Here is a 24,759-nt window from a genome sequence, read left to right as displayed (position 1 = left end):
ACACAGGGCTGCTTCTCAGCCCGGCTCGCGCGCGTGTGCGTCCCGGAGGAGGAGGGGGCACCGCACCCGCTGCGTCCCCAGGGCCGGGCGCTCGCCTCACCCCGGGCTCAGGGCACCGCGGCTGCACCCCGGTCACCTCCTCCCCCCGAGCTTCTTCACAGCTAAATCGTGCGTTTCTGCGTCCATAGCAAACGCCCAGAGCAGACGGTGCCTTTCTTCTCTCTGGCTGAACACAGGGCAGGAGGGACGGCCGTGCAGGGCAATGAACTAGTTGGCACGATGGCTTTAGCTGTAGGTGCTCAGCCTGGCCAAGGATTCTCATGTGTCCCCCGGCGCCATCTAGAGCCGGGAAACCAAGCGGCAGGACACTAATCCGCACGCCTGCAGCGCGATTTGCGTGGTGAGCAGTTCCTGTTCATTCCCACGTGCAGGTCTGGCCTCAGGGAAGATCCTGCCTGTTTTTGGCAGATAAATTCATTGCCCTCATAACATAATAAGTCAATATGTTTCTGCCTCAGACCTTTATGGAAATATTTAGAAATGCGAGCGTCGCAGGTGAGTTTTTAAGGCTTGTTACCAGCTTGAGCACCAATGTCCTGACCTTGAGCGTGTGTGTGTCGGGGGGCGGCTAATCTAACTACACGTGCCCTGCCTGGGGGGCTGACTCAGGAGAAATGCAGGCCGTAGCAATGAATAAATCACTTTCCTTCTGATCTAAGCTAAGACTCTGCAGTTTCACGCGGAATGAGCTAAATCCATCCTTGTGCCGATGATCAGAGCGGGGGCAGTGCAGGCTGGACTCCGGGGTGACCACTGGCCCCGAGGCCCACACTTCCCAGGACTGTGTGTGCCAAGGTCTGGGAGCCTGCTCCTCTAGCCCGTCTGTGGAGGGTGCCCGCCACGCAGGACAGAGACTGGGGCAGGTCCTACACTCTACAGGGACAGCGGCCACCTGACCAGGTCACTGAGCAGTTCTGGGCAGAAAGACTCATTGTTTCATCTCCAATTGCTGGTCGCACGAAACCCTGAGTTGCCACACACTTGATCCTAATTTGTAATTAACGGAAGGCTGGAGGCAAAGCATTTTCTCCTCAGGATCAAGGCTTAGGTCCCGGACACCACGTGGGGGTTTTCGTATCCGCATTTCCAGCTGGGGCTGGACCCCTAAACTTTCAGCTCTGGGGAGAGAAGGTCCGCAAACCCTTTCGTTACCTGTCTCCAGGTGACATGCACCTGATGACAGAGCCGGCTGAGCACGCGGGGTCACGGCAACCTCGTGGCTTCTGAGCGCTCACAGAGACATGTCTGACCGGCACCAATGGGGATAAAAGAAGTTGTATGTAGCCCTGGCTGCTGTGGCTCAGTGGATTGAGCGTCGGCCTGCAAGCCAAGTGTCGCTGGTTCAATTCCCAGTCAGGGCACATGACCAGGTTGCACGTCAGGTCCCCAGTTGGGGGCGCGAGTGAGAGGCAACCGCACACTGATGTTTCTCTCCCTCTCTTTCTCCTTTCCCCTCTCTCTAAAATAAATAAATAAATAAATAAATTTAAAAAAGAATAAAATCAGAAGTTTTTTTTTCTTTTTAAAAAAGAAGTTGTATGTGCACGAAGCCTTCCCAGGCACCGCCCTTCCTCGCCGTCACAGCTCTGCACAATGACTGCCGTCACCTGTCCCCGTTCAGAGCGTGAAACAGTGAGGGCCATTCCAAGCTCCTCTCCTGGGAGCAGCCCACCCCACCCCACTGCGCTCTGCGATGGGGAGAGTGGGGACTTTGGGCGTTTTCTCCTGCAGCACGGGGCCTGGCCTGCAGGAAGGGCACAGGCCTTGCCGCAAACCTTTTCTCCCTGCTAACTGGTCTCAGCGAGTTACTGCCTCAGGTCATCTCAGGTCCTGCTGGGAAATCTGTGGGCCATTTCCCTGAAGTGGCTCCCTGGTGGTTTAGTGGCGGTGCCTGCCCTGTGCTAGAGCTCCAGGCGCAGCACCTACTATGTGCTAGAGCTCCAGGTGCAGGCATACTGTGTGCTGGAGTTCCAGGCACAGCGCCTACTGTGTGCTAGAGCTCCAGGTGCAGGCATACTGTGTGCTGGAGTTCCAGGCACAGCACCTACTGTGTGCTAGAGCTCCAGGATCGGCACCTACTGTGTGCTAGAGCTCCAGGCACAGCGCCTACTGTGTGCTAGAGCTCCAGGCACAGCGCCTACTGTGTGCTAGAGCTCCAGGCACAACACCTGCTGTGTCCTAGAACTCCAGGCGCAGTGCCTGCTGTGTGCTAGAGCTCTAGGCACAGTGGGGTGGGTTGTGCACCGTGCAATGTGAACCTCTCTGTACAAGATGCCCAACTGGAGACCACTTACCCTTTTTGCTCCCCAGGTTCTGGAGAGGAATCAAAGAGTGCAAGGGTATTTGGATTTTTTTCACACCATAAGAAATGTTTTATTTTACAAGGTAAAACAAGCAAGCAAACCTAGTGCTCCATGCTGAAGGAGGCCAGAGGCTTGGGAGGGGGAGGGTCCGGGGAGAGATCCCGAGGAGGGGCGGTGGGGCTGTGTGGCCTGGTTGCCTGGCAGCAGAGGAACACCGTGCAGGGGACTCAGAATGTTTGTGTCTCCTCGGCGACTCAGAGCGCAGCCAGGAGCCCAGCCAGGAGCCCCGCTTGGGGGAGGCGATGGCCGAGGATTTGGAGCCGGAGCGTAAGTGGGCACTGGGCGTCTGCGTTTGCTGTGACCTGTTTGTTGGCGTTCGGTTGCCTAGGACCCAGAGGCTCCGAGCCCCGTGTGGAAGGACAATGAAGGTCCTCTGGCAGCTGCAGCTAAGCTCCTGGGTCCCCAGGGGTGAGGGCTGGGTTTGAGGTTGAGCTGCTTCCACAGAAAATCTGGTAACAGCACGCAAAGGGAACAGACCAGACGTGTGTGTGTGTGTGTGTCGCTGTCCTTGGCGGGAGGGTGGATGGAGGAGGAAATTTCTAGATGCTATTCCTGTATTCTTCCGACAGGGCTGTGTGCAGGACACTTTCTGTGGCACGTGGCCCTTCCCCAGGCCTTGCTGCACGCCCACCAGTCCCCCGGGCACACACCGCTTCACTCTCTCTTTATCTGGTGGCTTTCCTTAGCCTGAGTCTGTTGTTGTGAATTCCTGAATGGGAGGCAGGGAGACGGTGCCCCCGGTGTCTGACGTGGAGGCCACTGCTCCAACCCTGCACGGTGACCCTGGAAATGGGGCCGATGACCCAGGTACTCTGGGCATAGAGAGACCTAGTTGGATTGAGCAAAAACAGTCTGAATTATCAAATATCTTTATGAAATTTTTATTTTATGACTTCCAAGTGCATGCGGGACCATTCTCTGTGCATGTGGCTCTGGCCACAGCCTGCTGCCCCTGACCTGAACCACCTCTGACTCAGTTTCCTCATCTGTGGGGTCAGGGGAACCACAGCGCCTGCTTCCTGTAAGTCCTTTGGCTGTTTCTTCTGCGTTAACAAAACCCTCTTCTTTATAAAGACGAGAAATGGTAACGTCCGTCTGCTCCCCGGGACGGTCGTCTCAGTGCAGGAGGGGGAAGAACTTCTCATTGTGGGGCCTCAGCGCACGGCTTTCTGTCTTTTCTGCTTCCCGTACGCGCAGTGAGGTCTGTTCGGGGCCCTCGTGTCCAGCCGCTCAGCTGGCTTTGCACAGCCTGTCCCTGGAGGTGCCACGTGGCGTGTGTATGTCCCGCTAGGCGGGTGGCATGGTGAGGGGGTCATGAGATGCCAACATCTGAGCCACTGGCCACACGCCTTTGTGTCAACAGCAGTAGCCGGCCGAGAGCCGCCCCAGGACCTCCGCCAGGCGCTTCCTGTGCAAAGGCAGCTGGTGTCGCGACAGAAACGTGCCTCGTCCTCATTTCCTACGAAGTACATATTCTGTCCGTGTACAAGAACAAAGTACAAGAACAAAGGAGACCGCAGCGACTGCAACAACTACCGGGGCATCTCTCTCCTCAGCGTTGTCGGCAAAGTATTCGCCCGGGTCGCTCTTGCCCGCCTGCAGACCCTTGCTTCCCGCGTCTACCCAGAGTCCCAGTGTGGCTTCAGAGCTGGCCGCTCAACAGTGGACATGATCTTCTCCCTACGCCAGCTGCAGGAGAAGTGTCACGAGCAGCATAAACCACTCTACCTCGCCTTTATTGACCTCACGAAGGCGTTTGATCTGGTCAGTCGAAGCGGACTCTTCAGCTTGCTACGGAAGATTGGCTGTCCACCACATCTGCTTGCTGTGGTCATGTCCTTTCACGACAACATGCACAGCACGGTGTCCTACAACGGCGCAACCTCTGAGGCCTTCCCAGTCAGCAGCGGAGTAAAGCAGGGCTGCGTCCTCGCGCCTACGCTGTTCGGAATCTTCTTCTCCATGCTCCTCCAATACGCCTTTAAGGACTGCAGCGAGGGTGTCTTCATTCACACCAGATCCGATGGCAAGCTCTACAACCTGGCCCGTCTACGAGCCAAGACCAAAGTCAAAGAGGTGCTCATCCGTGAGATGCTCTTCGCCGACGACGCAGCTTTGACATCACACTCCGAAGAGGGACTCCAACAGCTAGTCACTTGCCTTTCCCACGCATGCAAGGAGTTCGGACTAGCCATCAGCCTGACGAAGACGAATGTTATGGCTCAAGGCACAGGGACTCCCCCATGCATCACCATCGACGGATACACCCTGGAGGTTGTCAACGACTTCACTTACCTCGGGTCCACCATCTCGAGCTCTCTGTCAGTCGACTTGGAGGTCAACCGGAGAATCGCCAGGGCAGCCACAGTTATGGCCAGACTGAACCGGCGAGCGTGGAACAATTCCAGCCTCACTGAGAAAACCAGACTGCGCATCTACCAAGCCTGCGTACTCAGCACTCTCCTCTATGGCAGCGAGACGTGGACCACCTACGCAAGGCACGAAAGGAAACTCAACAGCTTCCACATGAGGTGCCTGCGACGCGTCCTGCATGTCGCCTGGCAGGATAAGGTCCCCAACACCGAGGTGCTGAAGCGAGCCAATATGTGCAGTTTGCATGCAGTTCTTAGCGAGAGACGCCTCAGGTGGCTCGGCCATGTCAAAAGAATGGATGCAGGCCGTATCCCCAAAGACCTCCTCTACGGCGAGCTAGCAGAAGGCAAGAGGATGACAGGGCGCCCAAAACTGCGGTTCAAAGACATCTGCAAAAAGGACATGACACAATGCTCCATCAATCTCAACACATGGGAAGTTCAAGCAGACGACCGCCTAGCCTGGAGGCTCGCGGTCAGGCAAGGTACGTCACGCGCGGAGGCTGCGCGCAACGAGGAGGCGGTCCAGAAAAGATCGAGGCGGAAGCAGCATCAGCGGCAGCAACAACAGCCATCTGCCTTCACCTGTAACAAGTGCGGCAGGGATTGTCACTCCCGAATCGGACTGCACAGCCATTCTCGGCGGTGCAGATAGACTCTCAGGAAGCTACGCCATCGTCTCTCGAGACGGACGGCTGCCGACGACGACGACGACATATTCTGTCCATGATAAACTAGGAGGAGGAAACAGTTGCCAGATAACCCCCAGCCAGTAAGCCAGTGGAGCCAGGGTGAGTGGGCGGCGGTGCCCGCACACAGCAGGGGCGCAGCGGGAGCCCCGCGCCCGCCTGCTCCCTCCGGCTGCCCTTGGGGCAGGCCCCGTGTCCCCCACCCCGTCGCGCATCACGTCATGGCCCGTCCCTCCAACCTCATGCCTGTACAGCTTCTGCTGCGGCAGGCGGCCGCAGACTCATGGACTTAGAGCCGCACACAGCCTAACCGCAGTCCTGCGGGGCCGACGCCGGCGTGGGCGTGGTGGGCCCTGCTGGGTGCAGCCCGGCTGCCTGCCCCCTGGAGGCTCCGGGGGGCCCGCCCCTCCCAGGACCACCTAGGCCGTGTGGCAGAACCCGCTTCCCTGCGGCTGAGGAACTGAGGTCCCGTTCCCTGCACACAGCGCCCCGTCTCAGAGCCCCCGCAGGTGTGGAACCCTCCCACTGGGAGCAGAAGGGCGTGCGCCCCACAACGTTCTCAGTCAGGAATGGAAGACGTTCGTTTCTAGGCCGGGGTGCGTGGCACGCAGCACAGGAACTAGGGAGAGAACACGCGCTCTGAGTTCTTCAGGTCTGCGAGGTCTGAGGAAAAGTCCTCCGAGTAGGAGAACGACATCACTGAGCTGCTGGTCGCTTCAAGCCCTTTTCTGAAAAACAAAGAACAGAAAAACCCCCAAACCGAAGGGTAACGCAGTAATCAATCGCCTCTTTCTCGCGTTCCCCAAGAGCTGGGAGACTGCGTGTGATGGTGAAATCACGTGCCGCCTTAGCCGGGCCACCTGCCCAGGTGTTTGGTCAAATGTCACTGGACGTGTCTGTGGAGGATGCTTGTTGGAGGAGAGGGACACGCGAGCCAGGGGACTCGCAGCCAAGCCGGGTGCCCACTGTCGCACGGGACCATCCGCTCAGCCGAAGGCCTTCGTTGGACAAAGGCCGGCCTTGTAGAGGGGGAGGGAGCCCCCCAGCAACGGCCTGCCGAGGAGAACCAGGTCTCCAGGCCGCCGGCCCGCCTGCAGGTTGTGGACTTGCCAGGCTGCATAATGGTGTGAGCCAAACCCTTATAAGCAACCCACGTATCTCTGTCTGTCTGCCCGTCTGTCTGTCCCCCTACACTTACCACTTCTGTCTCCCAGGAAAGCCTGACCAAGGCAATGAGATTTCAGTGCGATCTTTATGTCTTGACGCCTTTGATGAATTATAATAATCTGTCTTGAACATTATTCTATCAATATTTTAACATTTCATGAATGGCTTCTTGGAAGTTCTGTGCTAATCCATAGTGGACGTTCTCAGCAAGCACGTGGCTGGGAGCAGTGGCTCTGGTTCCCGACCACACGAGAGGGAAAGGGAGACTTGTTCTTACGTGGGACAATGCCCAGGAGACCGGGCGCTTGGTTGGGGGCGTCCCTGGGGTGGCCCAGCTCTGGGATGGCCCAAGGTCCCCGGCCGCGGTGGTGGGCAGGTCTGGCATGGTCCCCCGTAGGCCTGTGAACGAGAGGAGAGTGCTCCGGACTGAGCTGTGGGCTCCCGCCCTGGCGGCCTCCGGACAGGGAGAGCGTGGGGCCGGCCCGGCTTTCCCACCAGGAAGGGCAGAGGCGGGCGCGGGAGGCTGTGAGAGGCCCTCTCTGGCTCGGAGGTGGAGGGGCTGTGTGTCGGGGGACGCGGCTGGCTCCTGGGAGCAGGGTCACCCCCACAACAGCAAGCAAGGCGGTGGGGAGACCCCAGCCCTACAGCGGCAAGGACCGGGATTATGTCAACAACAGGAGTGAGTCCCGAAGTGAGCCCCCCCAAAGCTTCCGAGAACTCAGCCAGGCCACGTCCTCACACCCGGGGGGCGGCGGGGAGCGGGGCCCCAGCCCCTCCAGGTGGCGGCTCTGACCTGTCTCTGCAGCTCCTGCATGCGGGGTCGGCTGCCAGCCCGCAGGAGACGCTGCGACCTTTCCTCGTTGGTCTGGGCCCTTGCTCCTTCTGGGGGAACAAGGAACGTGTCCTGCCTCACTGTCCTGCGCAGGAACGGCCTGATGAGTGGGTGTCTGGGCCGTCCCCTCGGTGTCTGGGCGACGGGCTCTGCCGGCTCGCAAACGTGTGCGCGCTGTCGCAGCCTCACGGGGCCCTGCGTGCGGCTCTAATGGCCTCCCTGTGTCTCCCCCCCCCCCAGTTTACCTCCAGCGGAAGCACTGTGAGCCCCCGGGCGTGAAGACGCTGTGCGACCTCACGGAACTGCTGAACAAGCTGGAGAAAGGCCACCGGGATGACATCTCCCTCTACACCTCCGGGCACCTGAACCCCAACAAGCTGTACAGGCCCCCCGAGGCCATCCTGCGTCACTGGCGCCACGCCAGCGGGCCGAAGGCGCGGGAGACCCGCGGGGCGGGGGCGCCGTCCGACGGGAGGACGACCAGGATGAAGGGCGCGCTGGCCTATTTCACCATCAACACAGCTCTGCACCCCAGCGACGGCCCCAGCACCCCGCTGTCCCGGTACCTGAACCCCGTGGCGCACACCTCGCACGCGTCCGGGGAGGAGGTCCGTCCGGAGCCCCCTCGGGGCAGCGGGGGCGCGGCGCAGCGAAGGAGGGAAGAGCTCCAGTGGCCGCTGCTGAAGGTGCTGCGGTCCAGCCGCCAGGGCGCCACGTCGCCCCCGGGCGAGGACGAATACCTGTACGTCAGCTCGCACTTGGCCGGCCTGACAAAAGCAGACAAGTATAGGAAGTTCTTGTGGTTCCAGAGAGAAGTGCTCGCAACCCAAGACCTCGTGGAGCGCGATCTCACGGGGCGCAAGGTGGCCGTGCGCCATGAGAGGCAGCTGGAGCAGGTGAGGCTGCGCCTCTGCGCCCCGGCCCGTGCGCTCCAGGCCCCGCGGCGAGGGCTGTGGGCGGAGCCGGGCCCGCAGAGGCCGCACCTCCACCTCCACGTCCAGGTCCAGGTGGGATGTGACAAAGCTGCCAGTCAGTGAGCCCGTCCCACGTGACGCAGGTGGCAACAGGGTGGCATGACGGAGGCCACACTTGGAGGTGGCTGCAGGCATGGCGGTGAACAAACCTTCACCGGCAGCAGGAGCCCCGAGCGAAGGGTCTCCTGACTCATGAGGGAGCGACCTGCGGGGCAGCGAGGAGAGAGAGGGTGGGCCATGTCACCAGGTGACGCCTGCCCAGTAGCCACCCGTCCACAGGAGGCGCGCTGTGCCATGTCAGGTGCTGCGGAGAACCCCCCGGGCCACCAGCAGGGACGGGGCTGGGCCTGGTGTGTGTGTGGGGGTGGGGGGATGAGGGAGAAGAGGAGAGAGGTCTGCTGTGAGCTCACCAAGCTGCGAGGGGGTTTGGGCTGAGAGGCTGCCGGAGAGGGTAGGCTTGGGGCCGTGTGCAGCTAGAGGGAGCCCTTGGGGACGGGGTGCAAGGGAAGGGGTGAAGAGAAGGAAAGAGCAAGAAAGAAGCGTTGGATGAGCAGGTCACCAAAGGCTCTCAGCGCCCTTAGAGGACACCAGGCACACTTGGATGTCTCCCGGCCCTGCTGGGGCCCAACTTGGGTGGCGGGAGCTAGGGAGCCCATGGGGGGCCCGATCCTTGGGTGGCGGGAGCTGGGGAGCCCATGGGGGGCCCGATCCTTGGGTGGCGGGAGCTGGGGAGCCCATGGGGGCCCGATCCTTGGGTGGCAGGAGCTGGGGGTTCTGAGTCCTCAGTCTGAGAACCGTCGGAAGGGGAGACCAGGGTGCCCTGAGAGGGTGGTCTCTGTTTCTCCTCCAGGAGCTCCGGAAAGTGTGTGGGTGCAACCCTTACACCAGGCTGCAGGCCTTCAGCAACGTCTTTGAAGACATTTGTAACAGTTCTTTGATATTTGGCGATATCTTGAAAGAAGTTAAGGTAAGAAACACACTTTTCTCACCTAACATTTGAGAGCCGGTCCTGATGTTCTGCACACATGATCTCAAGCCTCACCGAAATTCTCCCCAGGGTCACGGTCCCCCTTCCACAGATGAAGGAAATCACGCAGAGACACCAAGTGATGCGCCTACAGCCGCCTGGGTCACCCATGGGCCGCATGCGGTGGACACCCAGCCCGCTCAGGCCCGGAGCCATATTTTCCATGAAAGCTTCCCAGTTATATATAAATTTAAACAGCTGTGCATCTGTAGTACATACACATATAATTATGCATATGGAATTTTTATGCGTCCTTATGAAGTTATACATCTGTTGCGATTGCATGAGAGGGACCTTTATGTGGAAGCTGCATTGAAATTAGGTTGCTTACGCGGCCTGCTCTCCTCCAAGTTCTTAGTGATGAGGAATTCTTTAAGGTAGCTGTGTGGTGACAGGATGTGAAGAGAATGTCCCCAGGCCTCAGGGCTGGCCCTGGCAGGTCAGCAGGACCCACACCCATGGAGCTTCCTCGTGGCAAGCAGTCACGTGTGTCTTGGGTCAAGGCATTTGATGACCCTGCCCTGGGGGATCAATAGTTCAAACTCACACGTGCTTCAGAGATGCTCAGAATGCAAACGTCTCAGTGTGTATATTGGTTAACATACTGTAGAAAGAGGTTGTCTTTTTAAAGTGATTGAAACGGACACCCACATTACTTACGCATGCAGAACCCAGCCCTGCTGCGTGAACTCAGGGCGCCGCCCCAGTGGCCTCTGCTCTTCTCCGTGCAGGATGAGTACGAGCTCTACGTGGCCATTCTGCTGCACGCCCGGCCCGCGGCACGGCACCAGGTCAGCACCCCCCTGCAGGCGCCTGCACAGAGCTGTTGCTGCCCCATCCACGGGGGGGCAGAAAGCCCCGGGGTCCGAGGGGACCTCCCTGTGCTGACGTAATCTGGATGGTGAGGTGTGTACCGAAGGGCCATCCCTCGGACCCACTGCAGGATGCCCTGGTGAAGGGTTTGCCTTTGAGCTGCTGGGTCTGATAGTGTCCAGAACGCTGTGCCTACGCGGGACCCTCTGGGGAAACTGCGTCCGTACAGATGTGATCTCGTTCCGATGAGGCCATTAGGGTGGGCCTTAAGGCAGTGACTCATGTCCTTCCAAGAGGAGGGAGGTTGGGATGCCTGGCCGGTGGAAGTCGTGACCGAATTGAATTGTTTCTCTCTAATTGGAGGAAGTCACTGTGGTCCCCAGGGTAACGTTCTGGAAGCGCTCCGTCAGCATGTTCTGCCCGCACACAAACCGGCAGTGAAAGCACCGCCATGCTTAAATTTCCTTGGAAAACAAAACCTTAAGATATTGAAAAACCTGCCACGCAGACCCTCGCGTGCCTCACTGTCCCCCTCCGGCGTCTCTCCCCAGCCCGCAGGCCTCCCCGCTCCCCTGGCCCCGCCGTGTGCTTTGGCTCAGAGCGGCCTGAATGCACCGTGATGACCAGGAAGAGGGACGTACTCACGGTCCCGTGTCTTTGACTCGCCCATGCGCTCGTCCCCTAGACTCTGCTGGCCCAGGCCCGGGGGCTGGAGAGGAGGCCGGTGAAGACAGCGGACGTCCACCTGGCCCAGGAGGAGCTGAGGGCCCTCGTGATGGCCACCAAGGCGGCCCTGGAGCACAATGACAGGTGAGGGTCGTCGGCCTGCTCTGGCCTACACGGGCTTTGCTTATTTTACAACGTTGGAAATGCAGCGGCGAGCTTGGATGCATGTATGCATTTGTCTGCGTCATCCCCACGCCGACCGGCCACCTGGCCCCTTCCACGGGCCATCACGTGTTGAAGGCCTGGTGTTTCCATGGTGGTGCTGGGGACATTTCTGGTATCCTCATGCCTTCTCTGGTGGTCCCCGAGGACTTCATCTCATAGTCGAGAGAGCTGAAAAGTCAGGACACCCCTGATAAATGCCCTTATTGTTCCTTGACCAAAAGAAATCCGGTTAACGCCTCCGTATCCTAAGCTTTCAGGAGGGAACGATTTGTGAAGGAGTAAAAAAATTAAAGCAAAGCCAACATACTCAAAATATCCTCAAGAAAACAAAACAAGAAACACAACCAACCAAACAAAAATATTCAAAGGAACCTGTAACTTCAGGGTAACGGGAAGACAGAAGCTATAAAATTTTAAAATGCCCCAAATAGAAAATAAGCACTGAGTGTCAGCGAGGTATTGCCACTTCCTGCAGACCTGCGGGAGAGCGGGGTCGTGGGGGGCAGGGGAGAGAAGGAGGGAGCCCGTGGATGACCTGAAATGCCCGAAAGCCACCGCCCGGGACAGAGAGCAACAGGGGCCACTGGCAGGTGTCCCGGAGACCCGGCGGAGAAGGCGAGGACGGAGAGGTGGGTGTGGAAGCGGAAACACCTCCGGAACGATGATGACGCAGGCGGGAGGAATACGAGGGGGTGATACCATCCTCTGAAACGGCCAGGCGTCGGAGGGGCAGCCGGAAAGGGGACTGTAGACCCCACAAGAGAAGAAAACCGAAGGGCACCCAACCTCTCCCACTACCGACCTCCCTTTCTTCCAAAAAATGCTAGCCAGGTAAAGATCAAAACAAAACAAAACAAAAAAACCCCAGACAACTGCACATGAATATTTGCTACTCTTGAATCAGGAAGCCCACGCCCCACCCAGAAGCATGAGCCCTGCCCACAGAAGTCAGGCGCAAGTGATTTTGTCTACAACATCTACTCTAAAGGGAAAGCAGAAACCAGAATCCAGCCAATTCGGCTGATGGAAATCTTGCCTGGGGCAACCGCTGACAGCCGGCAAAGCTTCCGCAGAACCGAACTGAACCAAACAGCCTCAGAAGAGCCCTTCAGGGTGTGAAAACCACCTTGTGTTGGGGCTTTAAACCCAAGCACAGAAACCAACAGCCCTGAAAACAGAAGACCCGAAACAGGATTCGACAACGAGGAGAGAGATGCAAAAACCCAAAGTCCTAGATCAAGACCAAGTGACGGCCGCCCGAGGAGGAACGGTTCTGCATGAAATGTAATAAAGGGCTTCGGAGAGAAGCAGGAAAACAAGACAGTGAAAACGAGAGAGAGAGAGAGAGAGACAGACAGAAAGAAAGAAAGAAAGAAAGAAAGAAAGAAAGAAAGAAAGAAAGAAAGAGGGAAAGTGGTTGAAATGGAAGATAGGCAGAGAAAATCCAGTTTCCATGTAATTCAAGTCCCTGAAGAAGTAAAAGTAACGGGATAGGAATGGGAGTAATGTTTAATATATACCACATAGAAAATTTATAGAAACGAAACACTCTGAAGTTATATATCGAAGAGGCTGTTACCATTATTATCAATGCAGATAACCTCAGTTTCTTGAAATTGGGGATCATAATACTTTTCTCTTTCTTTTAATCTGAAAAAATGAGCTAGTATGTGGGGAAGTCTTCTTAGACTATTAGACCCCGCAGACGTGTAGTGTTAAGTCATTTGGTGCTGTTTCCACAAAAATCACAGGGTTTCTCTCAGCGTATACAATGCTGGTTAGCTTCCTTTTTTCTCACCCCAAATCCATTAGAAATAAGATAGTCAACTTAGTTTATTTTGAACCCAGAAGAGGCTATGAAGGTAGAGAGACAAAGGTTTTTGTTTTATTAAAAAATTTCTTGTACTTTATCTTTAGTGTAAATACAGTGGAATTTGGGAATTGTCTCTGTGGATGAAGGCAGACTGCAGAGAAACAATGAAATCTTGTTCCAGCACCAGCGAGACCTTGTCATTGCTCTCGAGTTGTTGTTTGCGCCAGAACACAACATGCTAGGTGTGTGCCGCTCTGCCTTTCAGGGATCCAAGTCACAAAACAACAGCAGGAAACCATGCGGGAAGCTGTTTATTTTACATGAACCAGCTCCTTTACATAGTGGGGTACGCAACCTTGGCAAGGAAGTAGTCTTCGGCTTTCTTGACTTGACTTAAGTTCTCACATACATCTTTACATACACTTTCAGTTACTTTTTTGGTTTAAAAAGGACATAAGATAAAAGGAAGAGAAATGAATGGAGCTCTAATATTTCACTGTTTTTGTCTTGAACTGTAGACTCAGAAGCGAATTGGAGGCGGAGCACAGGCTGCTGCAGGCCGCGCAGGAAAACTCATGTGCTTTAAGACATGGTGAGCTTTTACTTCTTCTGAGATGCTTTAGATGAAGTATCTTAGAGGCACGGGAGGCGGTTGACCCAAGAGCTTCCTGCGGGGCCAGGACTGCCATCCCGGCTCCCGCCGCGTTGCGCACCCTTGGCTGGTCCACGCCCCGGGAGGCAGGTACCACGGTCCCTGCTGCGTATGCCCTAAAGCCCTGTGTGGTTGTCAGCGGGACATTGCGTCAGGTCAGGACCTCGTGCAGAGAGAATCATGTCAGGGTTCGTCTGAGATGTCTGAGACAGAGCCTAAGGGACTTGACCAGTGACCTAAATGTGGGAATCAGGTCTCGCAAGGACGTGCTGAAGGGCTCACTGTGGTTTATCCCAGAGAAAGTGTCTAAAACTACATACAGGCCTTAGCGGGGTATCGGGAGCCCTTGCTCAGAGCATCCCGTGGGAGTGAACTCGAGGGAGTGGGGCCGCGTCCCGGCGCTTTTCAGCATCACGGCCATGAAGGTGGCTTTTCGTTTTTACCCCTCGCTCAGAGAAGTCCGCCCTCACTGACTTCCACGAGGTCCTGACGCTGCCTGGGCTTGCCAGGCCCCGTGTCTCACACACCCTTTCTGGGTCTCTGTCCGTCTCGGGACCCCACTCCCGTGGCAACTCCATGGCGTCCCCGTGGCTGGTGGCTCCCCAGGCTCTGAGCCTCCTTATTGTAGCCTCAGCGGCCTCAGCTGCCCGACTGCAGGTCGGGGCAACGGCCGCGCCGTCTCAGGTTTATTGTGTGGATTAAGCACGAAGGACCGCGTGAAGGAGGACACAGATGGCCACGGCGGGGTGTCTGCGCGCCGTCGCTTCCTGTGAGGACACACACACAGCTCACGGCAAAGGAATTACAGTTTATAAATGTGTATGCATTCCATGGATATTAAAATCTACCTTAACACTAGATGCACGATTTTAAATATGATTAAATAATCAGAATTAGTTCCGTTCAGTATCTCGCGCTTTAACCTTTACTGTTTGCCCGACGGCTCAGTCACACGTGTTTCCCTCCCAGTGTGTTCAGCACCGCGTGGTGGCTCCCGTGGACCCCTGTCTCTTCTCTCGCCGCGTTCCAGGACACACTCACACGTCTGCCGGCAGGACATTCCCCGCAGAACTCGGCCTCAAAGGTTCGCTCCAGAGCCTTCTGTTTTCCTTCCGCAGTTCTTCCCTCCTTCCCGGGGGCCACGTGGTCTTCGCCAGCTGTCTGTCTTCCCGGGCTTCCTTGCGCCCGAGTCCCCGAGGCCGTGTCTCTGTCCTGGGCTGGCTCCGTGCTTGTCTTCTGATCGCAGAGTCTGAAGGTGGCAGGGTCCCTTCTCTTCCTGCACCCACATTGCTCATTCTTGGTCAGGGTCCCTCTCATAGGCAGGTCCCAGGATCCTGGGCTGGGGCTCTAGGCCGCTTGCTGTCTCTGAAAACACGTTGTCATTTTGTGGTTTAATTGCCGACTGCTGGCAGAGGTCAATGGCAGAGACCAATAAAGGAAGCTGCCAGTTTTCTAGAACTGAAGTAAACGTCCTCATTGCTGGATCTGATGCTCTTTCTGCGCTCTGGAAGGGACCTGGTGTGAGGCGGAGGTGCCTCTCTCACCCCAGGCTCAGTTGGAAGTCACTCTGTCCAGCAGAGGCTTCGTGACCACGGCGGAACAAACTTTTACCCAGGACACTTTGTTATGTCTGGGGGAAGGAAGGTGGCTGTTCTCTCTAGGGGAGAATAGCAATTAGACCTTCTTCCCTCATGCCTTTTATTGAGGAGGATACACATGAGAGATACAAGGTCAAGACTCGTGAATCATCAATAGCTTGGAGGCGTTAGGACCACAGCTGACAGTAACAGATTACGTGTACCAGTACAGGGGGCACAGTGACAGTCTGTGTCAGCGTCTATCAAACATCCTGACGCCACACTGGCATTAGGTGCAAGGTCTCATACATTCCTTGCTAGAGATGGTTTATGTTACATTAAAGATAAGAAAGCAGAGCAAGTTCTAAAGCATAATAAGCATCTTTAAATCCAGTTCCCACGGCAACCCTCTGTGTGGCTTTCAGGTATGTCTCCCGCGCAGCCTTCTGTTGAGACTTAAAGACAGGCACGGCCGGGGTGCCGGCGGCAGGTCATGCTCAGGCCGGGGCTACTTCCCTAAACCACGAGGAGCGGTTCCCTGCGCTGGTGTCCTGTGTTCTTCCTTCTGTATTCTTTTCTGAAGGCGTCCTGTCCCAGATCCCTCTGGGCATTTCCCGCACTCGATACCCCAGTCTTCCTCGTCAGGCAGAAGAGGGGTACCAGTGGGCCATGTGACCGGTCTCACCCTCTCTGGGCTTCTTTGCCACCAGCTGTCTCGGGCTGAGACCTTCAGCTAAGGGTAGGGATGCCATCAAAGCCTTTCTTTTGTATTTTTTCTCACAGTTTGTTTGGAAGGCTAACTATTAGTTCATCGTGCATCTGCTTAACTAATCTCCCCAAATTTCAAAACTTAACTTCAACGTTTTCCCTTCCCTCAAGTTTGGTAAAGTTGAATGATAGCAATGACTTTGGCCTTCTTCACTAGGTACAAGTAAGTATTATTATGTGTTTCTTATTGCCTTTTTTTTTCCCATCAAAAAATAATTGTTTTTTTTTTTCCTCAAAAAATTAAGTCTTGCCAATCTAATCAGAATCTACCTGAGCTGTTTGATAACAAGTACTCTTCGCTTAGCAGGGAGGTACTCTCAAAAGGTTCACCTCCTTTCTGTACCATGTAGGCACTGATATTCATGCGCTCCCAGCGTGTCTTTGATTCAGTCCACATGTCTTTGATTTAAAGTTTCTTTCTTGCTAGAATCTTCTTTTAGACTTGAGATCAGTACATCCAACTGCCTAGTGGACGTAGCCACCTGAGTCTCAACTCAACATGTCCCAGATCGGTTATCCTCCCTCTCTCTCTGGCTGTCTCGCTCTCCCTCTCTCTCCAAGCACATGGAGGCTCCGGTCAGAAAGCCTGTGGCAGGTGCCTTCACTGCCGTCCCCTGAGCCACCTCAGCCTGGCCTGGAGTTGGGTGCAGACCCAGACCGTCCCTACCTCTCTGTTGTGTTGACCTTGTTATTTCTCTCTTACCAAACATGTCCTCGCTACAACCCCGCAGAGACCTGGAGGCTACCTGGGTACCTACCTCTTCACTGTCCCCAGATCTAGGCAATGACCCAGTACCACTTTTGTCCTATGTCCCAAACCGGTTTTGTCTCTCTCCATTTCCCCTTCTGCCACAGGCACCGTCCTGGTCTTGTTCGAATGACTGCGGTGGCTTCATGACTCCTCTTCTTGGGCCCGGTCTCACCTCCTGTCATGTGCGTTTGGTGCCGTACACACAGTGACACCTTTGACTGATTCCTTAGCATAGCTTATGAGACTTTTTCAGATCATCCACCTGTTTCTTTTCTAGCATCATCCATTTTTTTTTTTTAGTGAATGTGCCAAATTCTGCTCCTTCACCCTTTCCCCCTGTTAATGCCTGTTTATCTTTCGAGTCTCAATGTAGTCACACTTCTCTGGCTGAGTCTCCCTGTGTCTTCCCCACAAGGCGGTACCTGCTCAGAGGAGGCATTCAATAAACACAAGGATTACACGAATGGGAGTAACACCCCATTCTTGAATCAGGTCATTTTCATCGATGTGCTTGGAGATTGAGTTATATTACGTTTTATAGCAATATAAAACATAGAGCTATGTATAATGTAGTATTGTTAGTAATACATAATATTATGATAAAGGGTTATGATATTAAACACAGTAATGCTTTGCTTTTAAAAAATATCTCCAGACTCATCTGAGACCAAGGTAAGGAAGGAGGAACACCTTACTCTGATTGACAAGGTTGCAAAGAAGAGGTGTGAAATACTTAAGAAATTGGATGAAATTCAAGCCCTTGAAACAGAAATTAAAACAACTTTGGTTCATACTGGAATTTTACATATCACTGAGAATAAGATTAAAGGCATAGAGGTATGCAATTTATTTATTTCAGTGTTTATATGATTCTTTATTTGATCTTAGCAAACACATGAAGCAATATGATTTTGCAATAGGATAAAAAAAATTCCATAAAATTTGGTCCAAATATATTTCCATTTCAAAACATTTGTAGCCAATGTTGAACAAGTGATTAGATAATTAGGAGATCTAGCTAAAAACAAAAATGAAGATGCTAAGCATTATGTAGAGTTTGGTTAAGGGTCAGATCTCTTTCAGGTCAATTGATGTCTCTTAAAATTTAATATTTTGTATAGAAAATCCTTGTGAAAATAATGGCTGCGACCATTTAGTGTCTACCACGTACCAAGTAGTGTAAGCTGACACTCAGAGTAGTTACATAACCCACCCAACTTGAAAGTTTAGTGGTGCCAAAGTTGAGTTCAACCTTAATTCTTTGGGGGCCCAAAGCCCTTGTCATTCCTTCTGTGCCACATGGACTCATAGTGACATTTTTTACTGTCATATTAAGTAATTTATTTCTGGTTTTAAATTTGAACTATATTATTTCTAACCCAAAGAAAAATAACTAAATGTATCATCAGTTTACAGGGGACCAGATACTCCTGTGAACATTTAAAAAATACTATGTCATTTAATTCTCAGCAGCCCTTAGCAATAGTGAGAAATAGGTGCTATTATTAACCGCCTTTTCCAGGTGAGGAAACCAAGACGCAAAGATGCTGTGTAACGTGACTGGGGGCACAGCAAGCAAACAGTAAGAGAGGATCCAAGCTCAGCCTCAGTTCTAAATGACATACCATACAGCCTCCCTGACTGAACTGCCAGTCCTTTTCAATTGGTCGGCTCTCTGGGAAACCTCTGCTCATCATTATTTGTTCACGATTAGTTTGGATATTCTTATTCATTGTGTTAACTAATTTTTTTGTTATATTTTATTGATTCTGTTGTTACAATAGTTCCAATTTCCCCCCCTTTGCTCCCCTCCACCCAGTACCCCCCTACCCCCAGCATTCCCACCCCCCTTAGTTCATGTTCATGGGTCGTGCGTATGTTAACTAATTTTTTAAGGCTCAGTAATACTCTTGGTATTTCAATTGTGCTTATAAAGAATTTATGAATTCATTTGAGAAGAAGTCACAGGTTTACAATATTAACATTTCCATCAAGGATGATTTTGTATTTATTTAATTTATGCATTGCTTTTAAATATTGTTATGTTTAGTCTCATGACTTTATGGCATCTGCTACTATTATAAATGAAAACTTAAAATAATTTTATATTATAGTTTATAATCAGTTATTGTTAGTATGTATGTAACTTGTTGATATTTGTATTTTTATACCATATCCAGTCACCTTAACAAATTCTATTATTTGTTCTGAAAAGTGAGAAAGTCTTGTGCTCTAGAATTTCCGTAAAATTCTCTGGTCTTTTACAACATCAACCCTGTGCACTGTAGTTTCTGACCCTGAAGAACAGGCTCTGTCTGCCTTACACCACACCCAGGAAGTCACACTTCGTCCACTCGTGTCTCTTGTGTGGTGTGTGACTGGGTGCCTCGGAGGTCAGAAGAGCAGTGTTCACACAATACATTTTGTTCCGTAAAGGGGGAAATGACTGAGAAAAGTATTCCTAACCAAGTGTTTTTCTCTTAAATCATTTTCCCCCTTCAGACCGAAGCTATGAAATTGGAAAGAGCGAATTCTGTTTTAACGAGGAAAATAAATGTAAGTGTCTGTTCATCGATGCTTTTCAATAGAAACATTTCCCCCAGTGCCTTCTTATGCTATGTCATAAATCAAGTAAAAATATATGCATTAGCTTTCTAAATGACAACTTTCTGTAATGCTAGCCATAGGAGGCTGTGTAGATATTAGCTAAAAATTAGAGAAGAGTCAGCTAATGTATTAAAAATATACTTCTAACTAGTTGCACGTGCCTACAAGAACTGACCATTCCTTTAACCCCTTCCACACCTAACAACTAACTTTAATGAGTTGATTTGGTCACAGGGAGTACAATGGACCGGCTCCCCCAACGGCTTTCAGGATCCCCTCCAAAATGCATGCTAACAACTTCCTGCATAATAGCTCATAGTTCTGTTTCTGCTGTGTATGTGGATCTTTCACTATTATGTATAGAATAAGGTCGAATGTCCTGCCTGTTCCTAGAAGCGGTCGCCCGTTTGGATCCCATGTCGTTGGCGCTACATGGGACCAAACGACCTTTCCTTGTTGGCAGATCGCTGAGAGCCAGGTGAAGCGGTGCCTGGGGAAGCATGCGATCGGCGGGGAGGGGCAGCGGTGAGTACCGAGTGCTGCAGCAGGGGACCGGCCCCAGCGCAGGCCATTCTCCAGGCCACACATTTAAAGTGGGAATTGCCTCAATAGTCCTTTTAAAGTGTCTACATTCGTGAGCCTCAACTTTACACATACATGGTACACCCCTCCCTGTGCTGAAGAATGTTTCACCCAAGATTTAAAGCTCTCTCTCTCTATTTTTAGCAATAGAGAGATCAAGTCTTTGGAAAACACTGAAGAGTCAAGGGGTGATTCTCCCGGGCAGGGGTCAGGAAGGTGGGGGGGCTTGTGGCGGTGCGTGGCTTTCTTTTCTAAAATTATGTGGCATTTATTGATATTAAATCTTTGAAAAACCCTACAGGTGTTACTGTAAACCTTTCAATTTAAAAATAAAATGACTGGTTTATAGTATCTGTTACATAAAGTTAGACTTTATATAGGGAATTTTTTTTAGAGTTTGTACTACATTTCATATCCTATAATTCGGTAAGGCTGGGAGCAACAGAAAACCACTGATGATTTAATATGGAAGGGCCTTATTTGTATTAACAGTAGGAAGACATTTAGTTGTAGGTGGCCCAGCTTCGATGACATCACCAAGCAACCAGAGTTCTACAGCCTTCCCTACTTTCCCTGAGCATAGATTTCCTCAGAGCCTCTGTATGGCTGCTTCCGGCACTTGGTCCATGTCCCACGGAGGAAGAAAGGGAAAAACCTGCTTCACCCATGATGCTTTTCTGTTTTATTTAGGAAGGAAAGCCCTTCCCAGGCTCTCCCACTCTTCTTGTTGGCCAGTACCATGTGCCAAGGCCATATTTTGCTGCAAAGGAATCCAGAGAATAGAACATTTCACCCCCAGCTTACATGGTAGAGAAAGTCATGGGAAAAGGTATTAGAACAGGTGCTGAGCAGGCCATACAGGTGCATCCTCGTTTTTTGGGGCCTTAAGACAATGTTCAGTGTCCTCAAAGGAAAAACTAGAATTATAAATACAAAATTGGGAAGGCTCCTTTCATCGCATTGACAAAGGGAATCAATGGATCTAAATTTTAAATATCAAGGTGCATCTACTTTGGCCACTACACTGTCCTTACTCCAGAAAATTCTGCAGGGGATTTGCCCACCTGTAGAGAGAGCTTTTGTTGCACTCAGGGCCAAAACTCTACTGAAAGTATTGTCTAAAATTAAAGTGGAGGATTGCAAAGACTCACTTTGCGTTTTTGGGTAAATGTGTCCTAAATAGATGTTTATGTTGAAAATTTCTTTTATGCTTATTGTCCTTTTTCTAATCTATTATATTTATTTGTTATGTATTTTAAGGAACCTTTGGGAATTTATTGAAGAATATGTAAAACTAAAAGAAACAGATAGTAACTCTCAAGTGGCTGGAGAAATGACCTATGAAAATTCAGAAGCACCATGTACATAGTGTGTATGTTTGCAGCGGTATGAATTAATGGAGATCCATCTCATTTGGTCCCTTTTAATGAAAAATTCTTGTGGTATAAATGCCTTACTCAAGATATTGAAATAAATACATGTGTTTGTGTGATAGTTTTACTTTTGTATACATATTTATAAGACAAGTTCTTAGAGTATTTTTTTGCTTTTATTCAATAACTTTCTCTAGGAAAAACCACTTTCAGTTATTTGATGGAAATAAGAAATTCAGCACTGCTGCACTACCAATTAAATTTATATAGTGGCATTTAATAAGATGTAGTGAAGTGTTGAATATGGTCGGGGATGCTGAGATAAATCCAGCAAGCAGGATGATTGGCCAGTAATGAACAGAGGACTGTGGCTCGCTCTGACCATCAGTGGAGAGCAGGAAGCCTCACTATCCTTTTATTAGGATTTCAAAAGTTACTAAAAATAGAACAGGGGGCGTGAGCTTTACAGCCAACAATAAAAGAATTTTTACAAGTGAAAGACCTCTTACAAAGTGTCATCAATGTGTAAAATAGAGCCAGGGTAACTTATGGTCTAGACAGCACCTACCAGGGGTACAAAGCAGACCCACTAATCCTCAAGGCCGGCTCCAACTTAAGACTATATTTACAGGGAGGCAGGTGGAGTACTCAACAGACCTCTTTGTTCTCAGGATTCCATGACCCAGTGGCCTGAACAGCCTAAAGCCGCAGGCGGAGATGAGGTCAGCTTATCTCCTGAGTCACAGGACGCCTGGACGGAGGAGCGTGAAATGCCCCTATGCGGAGATCTGTGTTCCTGCAACAATGTAGTCACTTAATTGATATCCATTTAGTTAAATAATCTTTGCCACTTGTAAAGGATACAGTGCTTCCCAAATGTGACATCATTAGCATGTGCACTGCCCATGTCTAAACTGATTGTGATCCTCATGACAACATTGTGACAACATAGACAAGATGACACTGGACCCTTGGATGCGGTGACCCTCAAGCCATGGCTTATGGATTCTTTTAAAAAGTAAACTCACTGAGATGTGTCAAAGGGGACAGAAGGCTCAGATCTACTTTGTTGCTTTCTGCTTTCTCTTGTCAAGTCTGCCATAATAGGGATTTTTTCTCTATTTCTTATTGACCCAGGAAATACTGAAAGGAATTCAAAGGGAAGTTATTAAATTAAGTACTTTCTGCATATCATGTGTATCTTTTAAATCCATTAGAATATCTGAAAATGTTTGCTGCAAAGTCCTTGGTCTGAATATGCTTTGTAGGCAACTTTATAACTATCATCAGTAGGGAAAATGAGAAAGTGTTTACTTTTAGGGAGAAGCTTTTAGCCTAAAGGTGGAAGTTTGCACTAGGAGTTCTTAGAGAACTTGTATTCTAGGGTGTCCTCATTCCCTGGTGAGTTTATAGGGGGAAAAACCCTCAAGCCTGGCCAATGGCTTTCTATTGTGACCAGCTTGCTGGAGATTATGCTTTAGAGAAGAAGGGGATTCATCTCAGTATGAATTCAAGCAATATTACAGATCCAGAAATGACGAGGATCTTAAAACAGCCATAATAAATATTATACATGTGACCGTGTAATTGAAGAAAACGCAAATACATTGAGGAAGGAAATAAAACACATAAAGGACCCAGCATTACTTCTAAATTAAAAAATCCCATCTTGCTGGATGAAATGACAGTGTAGCAGAGAAAAGAAAGCATTAGTGAACTTGAAGACATACAGACAGAAATATTCAGACTAAGCACAGAGAGAAAAGAGTTTGAAAAACTTAATAGAACCTCAATGACATGAGAAAAGCAAAATAACCCACATACATGAAATTGGAGGACCAGAAGAATAAGGAAAGAAGGGATGTTTACTGAAGACAGAATGGTCATAAATGATAAAATTTGATGAAAACTGCAAATACACATATTTAAGAAGGTAAAAAAAAATCTCAAGAAGGATTAGAAAAGGCACATCATAATCAGATTGTTTAAAATAAGTTATGAATATTAGTTGACCATATAGACTGGGGTTTATTTCTGGGCTCTCTATTCTGTTCCATTGATCTATATGTCTGCTCTTATGCCAGTACCAGACTGTTTTGATCACAGTGGCTTTTGTAGTATAGTTGGATGAGTTGGATGTCAGGTATTGTGATTCCTCCTACTGTATTCTTCTATGTCAAGATTGCTGTGTCTATTTGGGGTCTTTTTTGGTTTGACAAAGAGGAAAGGTACATAAAATGGAGTGAGAAGAGCCTTTTCAACAAATGATGTTGGGAGAACTGGACAGGGACATGCAAAAAAATGAAACTAGACCACCAACTTACACCACACACCTGAATAAACTCAAGATGGATCAAAGACTTAAATGTAAGACATGACAGAATAAAAGTCCTAGAGGAAAACACAGGCAGGAAAATTTCAGATATCCCACATAGCAATATTTTCACCGATACAGCTCCTAAGACAGGGGAAATAAAGGAAAGAATAAACAAATGGGACTACATCAAACTAAAGAGTTTCTGCTAAGCAAAAGAAAACATCAGCAAGATGAAAAGGGAACCAACCCTATGGGAAAACATATTTGCCAATGATACCGCAGACAAGGGATTGATCTCCAAAATATATGAAGAACTTATATGGCTCAACACCAGGAAGACAGACAACCCAATTAAAAAATGGGCAAAGGACCTGAACAGACACTTGTTCAGGGAGGACATGCAGAGGGCCCACAGGCACATGAAAAGATGCTCACCGTCACCAGCCATCAGAGAGATGCAAATAAAAACCACAGTGAGACGCCACCTCACACCAGTCAGAATGGCCATCATCAACAAATCAGCAAACAAGTGCCGGCGAGGATGCGGAGAGACGGGAACCCTGGTGCCATGCTGGTGGGAATGCAGACGGGTGCAGCCGCTGTGGAAAGCAGTGTGGAGTTTCCTTAAACTAAAAATGGAACTGCCTTCTGACCCAGCAATTCCACTGCTAGGATTATACCTGAAGAATCCTAAAACCCCAATTCACAAGAACCTCTGCACCCCTGTGGTCATAGCAGCGCTGTTTACAGTAGCCACGTGCTGGAAGCAGCCTAAGTGCCCATCTGTAGATGAGTGGATCAAAAACCTGTGGTACATCCACACAATGGAATACTATGCCGCAGAGAGAAAGAAGGAACTCCTGCCATTTGTGACAGCATGGATGGCACTAGAGAGAATTATGCTTAGTGACATAAGCCAGGCAATGAAAGAAAAATACCATATGATCTCACCTGATACAGGAACCTAATGAACAACATAAACAAATGAACAAAAGAGAAGTTATCAGGGGGGAGGTGGGAGGGGGGAGGGAGAGAGGTGGGGAAGTGTTTAGTAAAGGAACTCGTATAAATAACATATGGGCATGGATAACAGGGTGGGGAATGACTGTGGGAGAAGGGGTGGCCTGGGTG

The 24,759-nt window shown here is 50.9% G+C and overlaps 1 protein-coding gene across 1 annotated transcript in view; it reads left to right on the top strand.

Moving 5' to 3' along the window:
- Positions 1-2,665: 2,665 nt before the first annotated feature.
- The window catches only part of CUNH6orf118 (chromosome unknown C6orf118 homolog), a 33,382-nt gene continuing 11,288 nt past the window's right edge, over positions 2,666-24,759 (top strand). Inside the window, exons 1-9 of the mRNA XM_090280855.1 lie at positions 2,666-2,690; positions 7,724-8,379; positions 9,308-9,424; positions 10,216-10,275; positions 10,983-11,107; positions 13,520-13,578; positions 17,405-17,586; positions 19,252-19,305; positions 19,820-19,881. Coding sequence (XP_090136981.1) covers positions 2,666-2,690; positions 7,724-8,379; positions 9,308-9,424; positions 10,216-10,275; positions 10,983-11,107; positions 13,520-13,578; positions 17,405-17,586; positions 19,252-19,305; positions 19,820-19,881 — 1,340 coding nt within the window. The remainder of the gene's footprint in view (positions 2,691-7,723; positions 8,380-9,307; positions 9,425-10,215; positions 10,276-10,982; positions 11,108-13,519; positions 13,579-17,404; positions 17,587-19,251; positions 19,306-19,819; positions 19,882-24,759) is intronic.

The sequence above is a fragment of the Furipterus horrens genome, unplaced genomic scaffold, assembly GCF_987537825.1.
Source record: "Furipterus horrens unplaced genomic scaffold, mFurHor1.1.pri manual_scaffold_6, whole genome shotgun sequence".
Lineage (NCBI taxonomy): Eukaryota > Metazoa > Chordata > Mammalia > Chiroptera > Furipteridae > Furipterus > Furipterus horrens.
The sequence above is the reverse complement of the archived record's forward strand: the minus strand, read 5'-3'. Positions and strand labels throughout refer to the sequence as shown.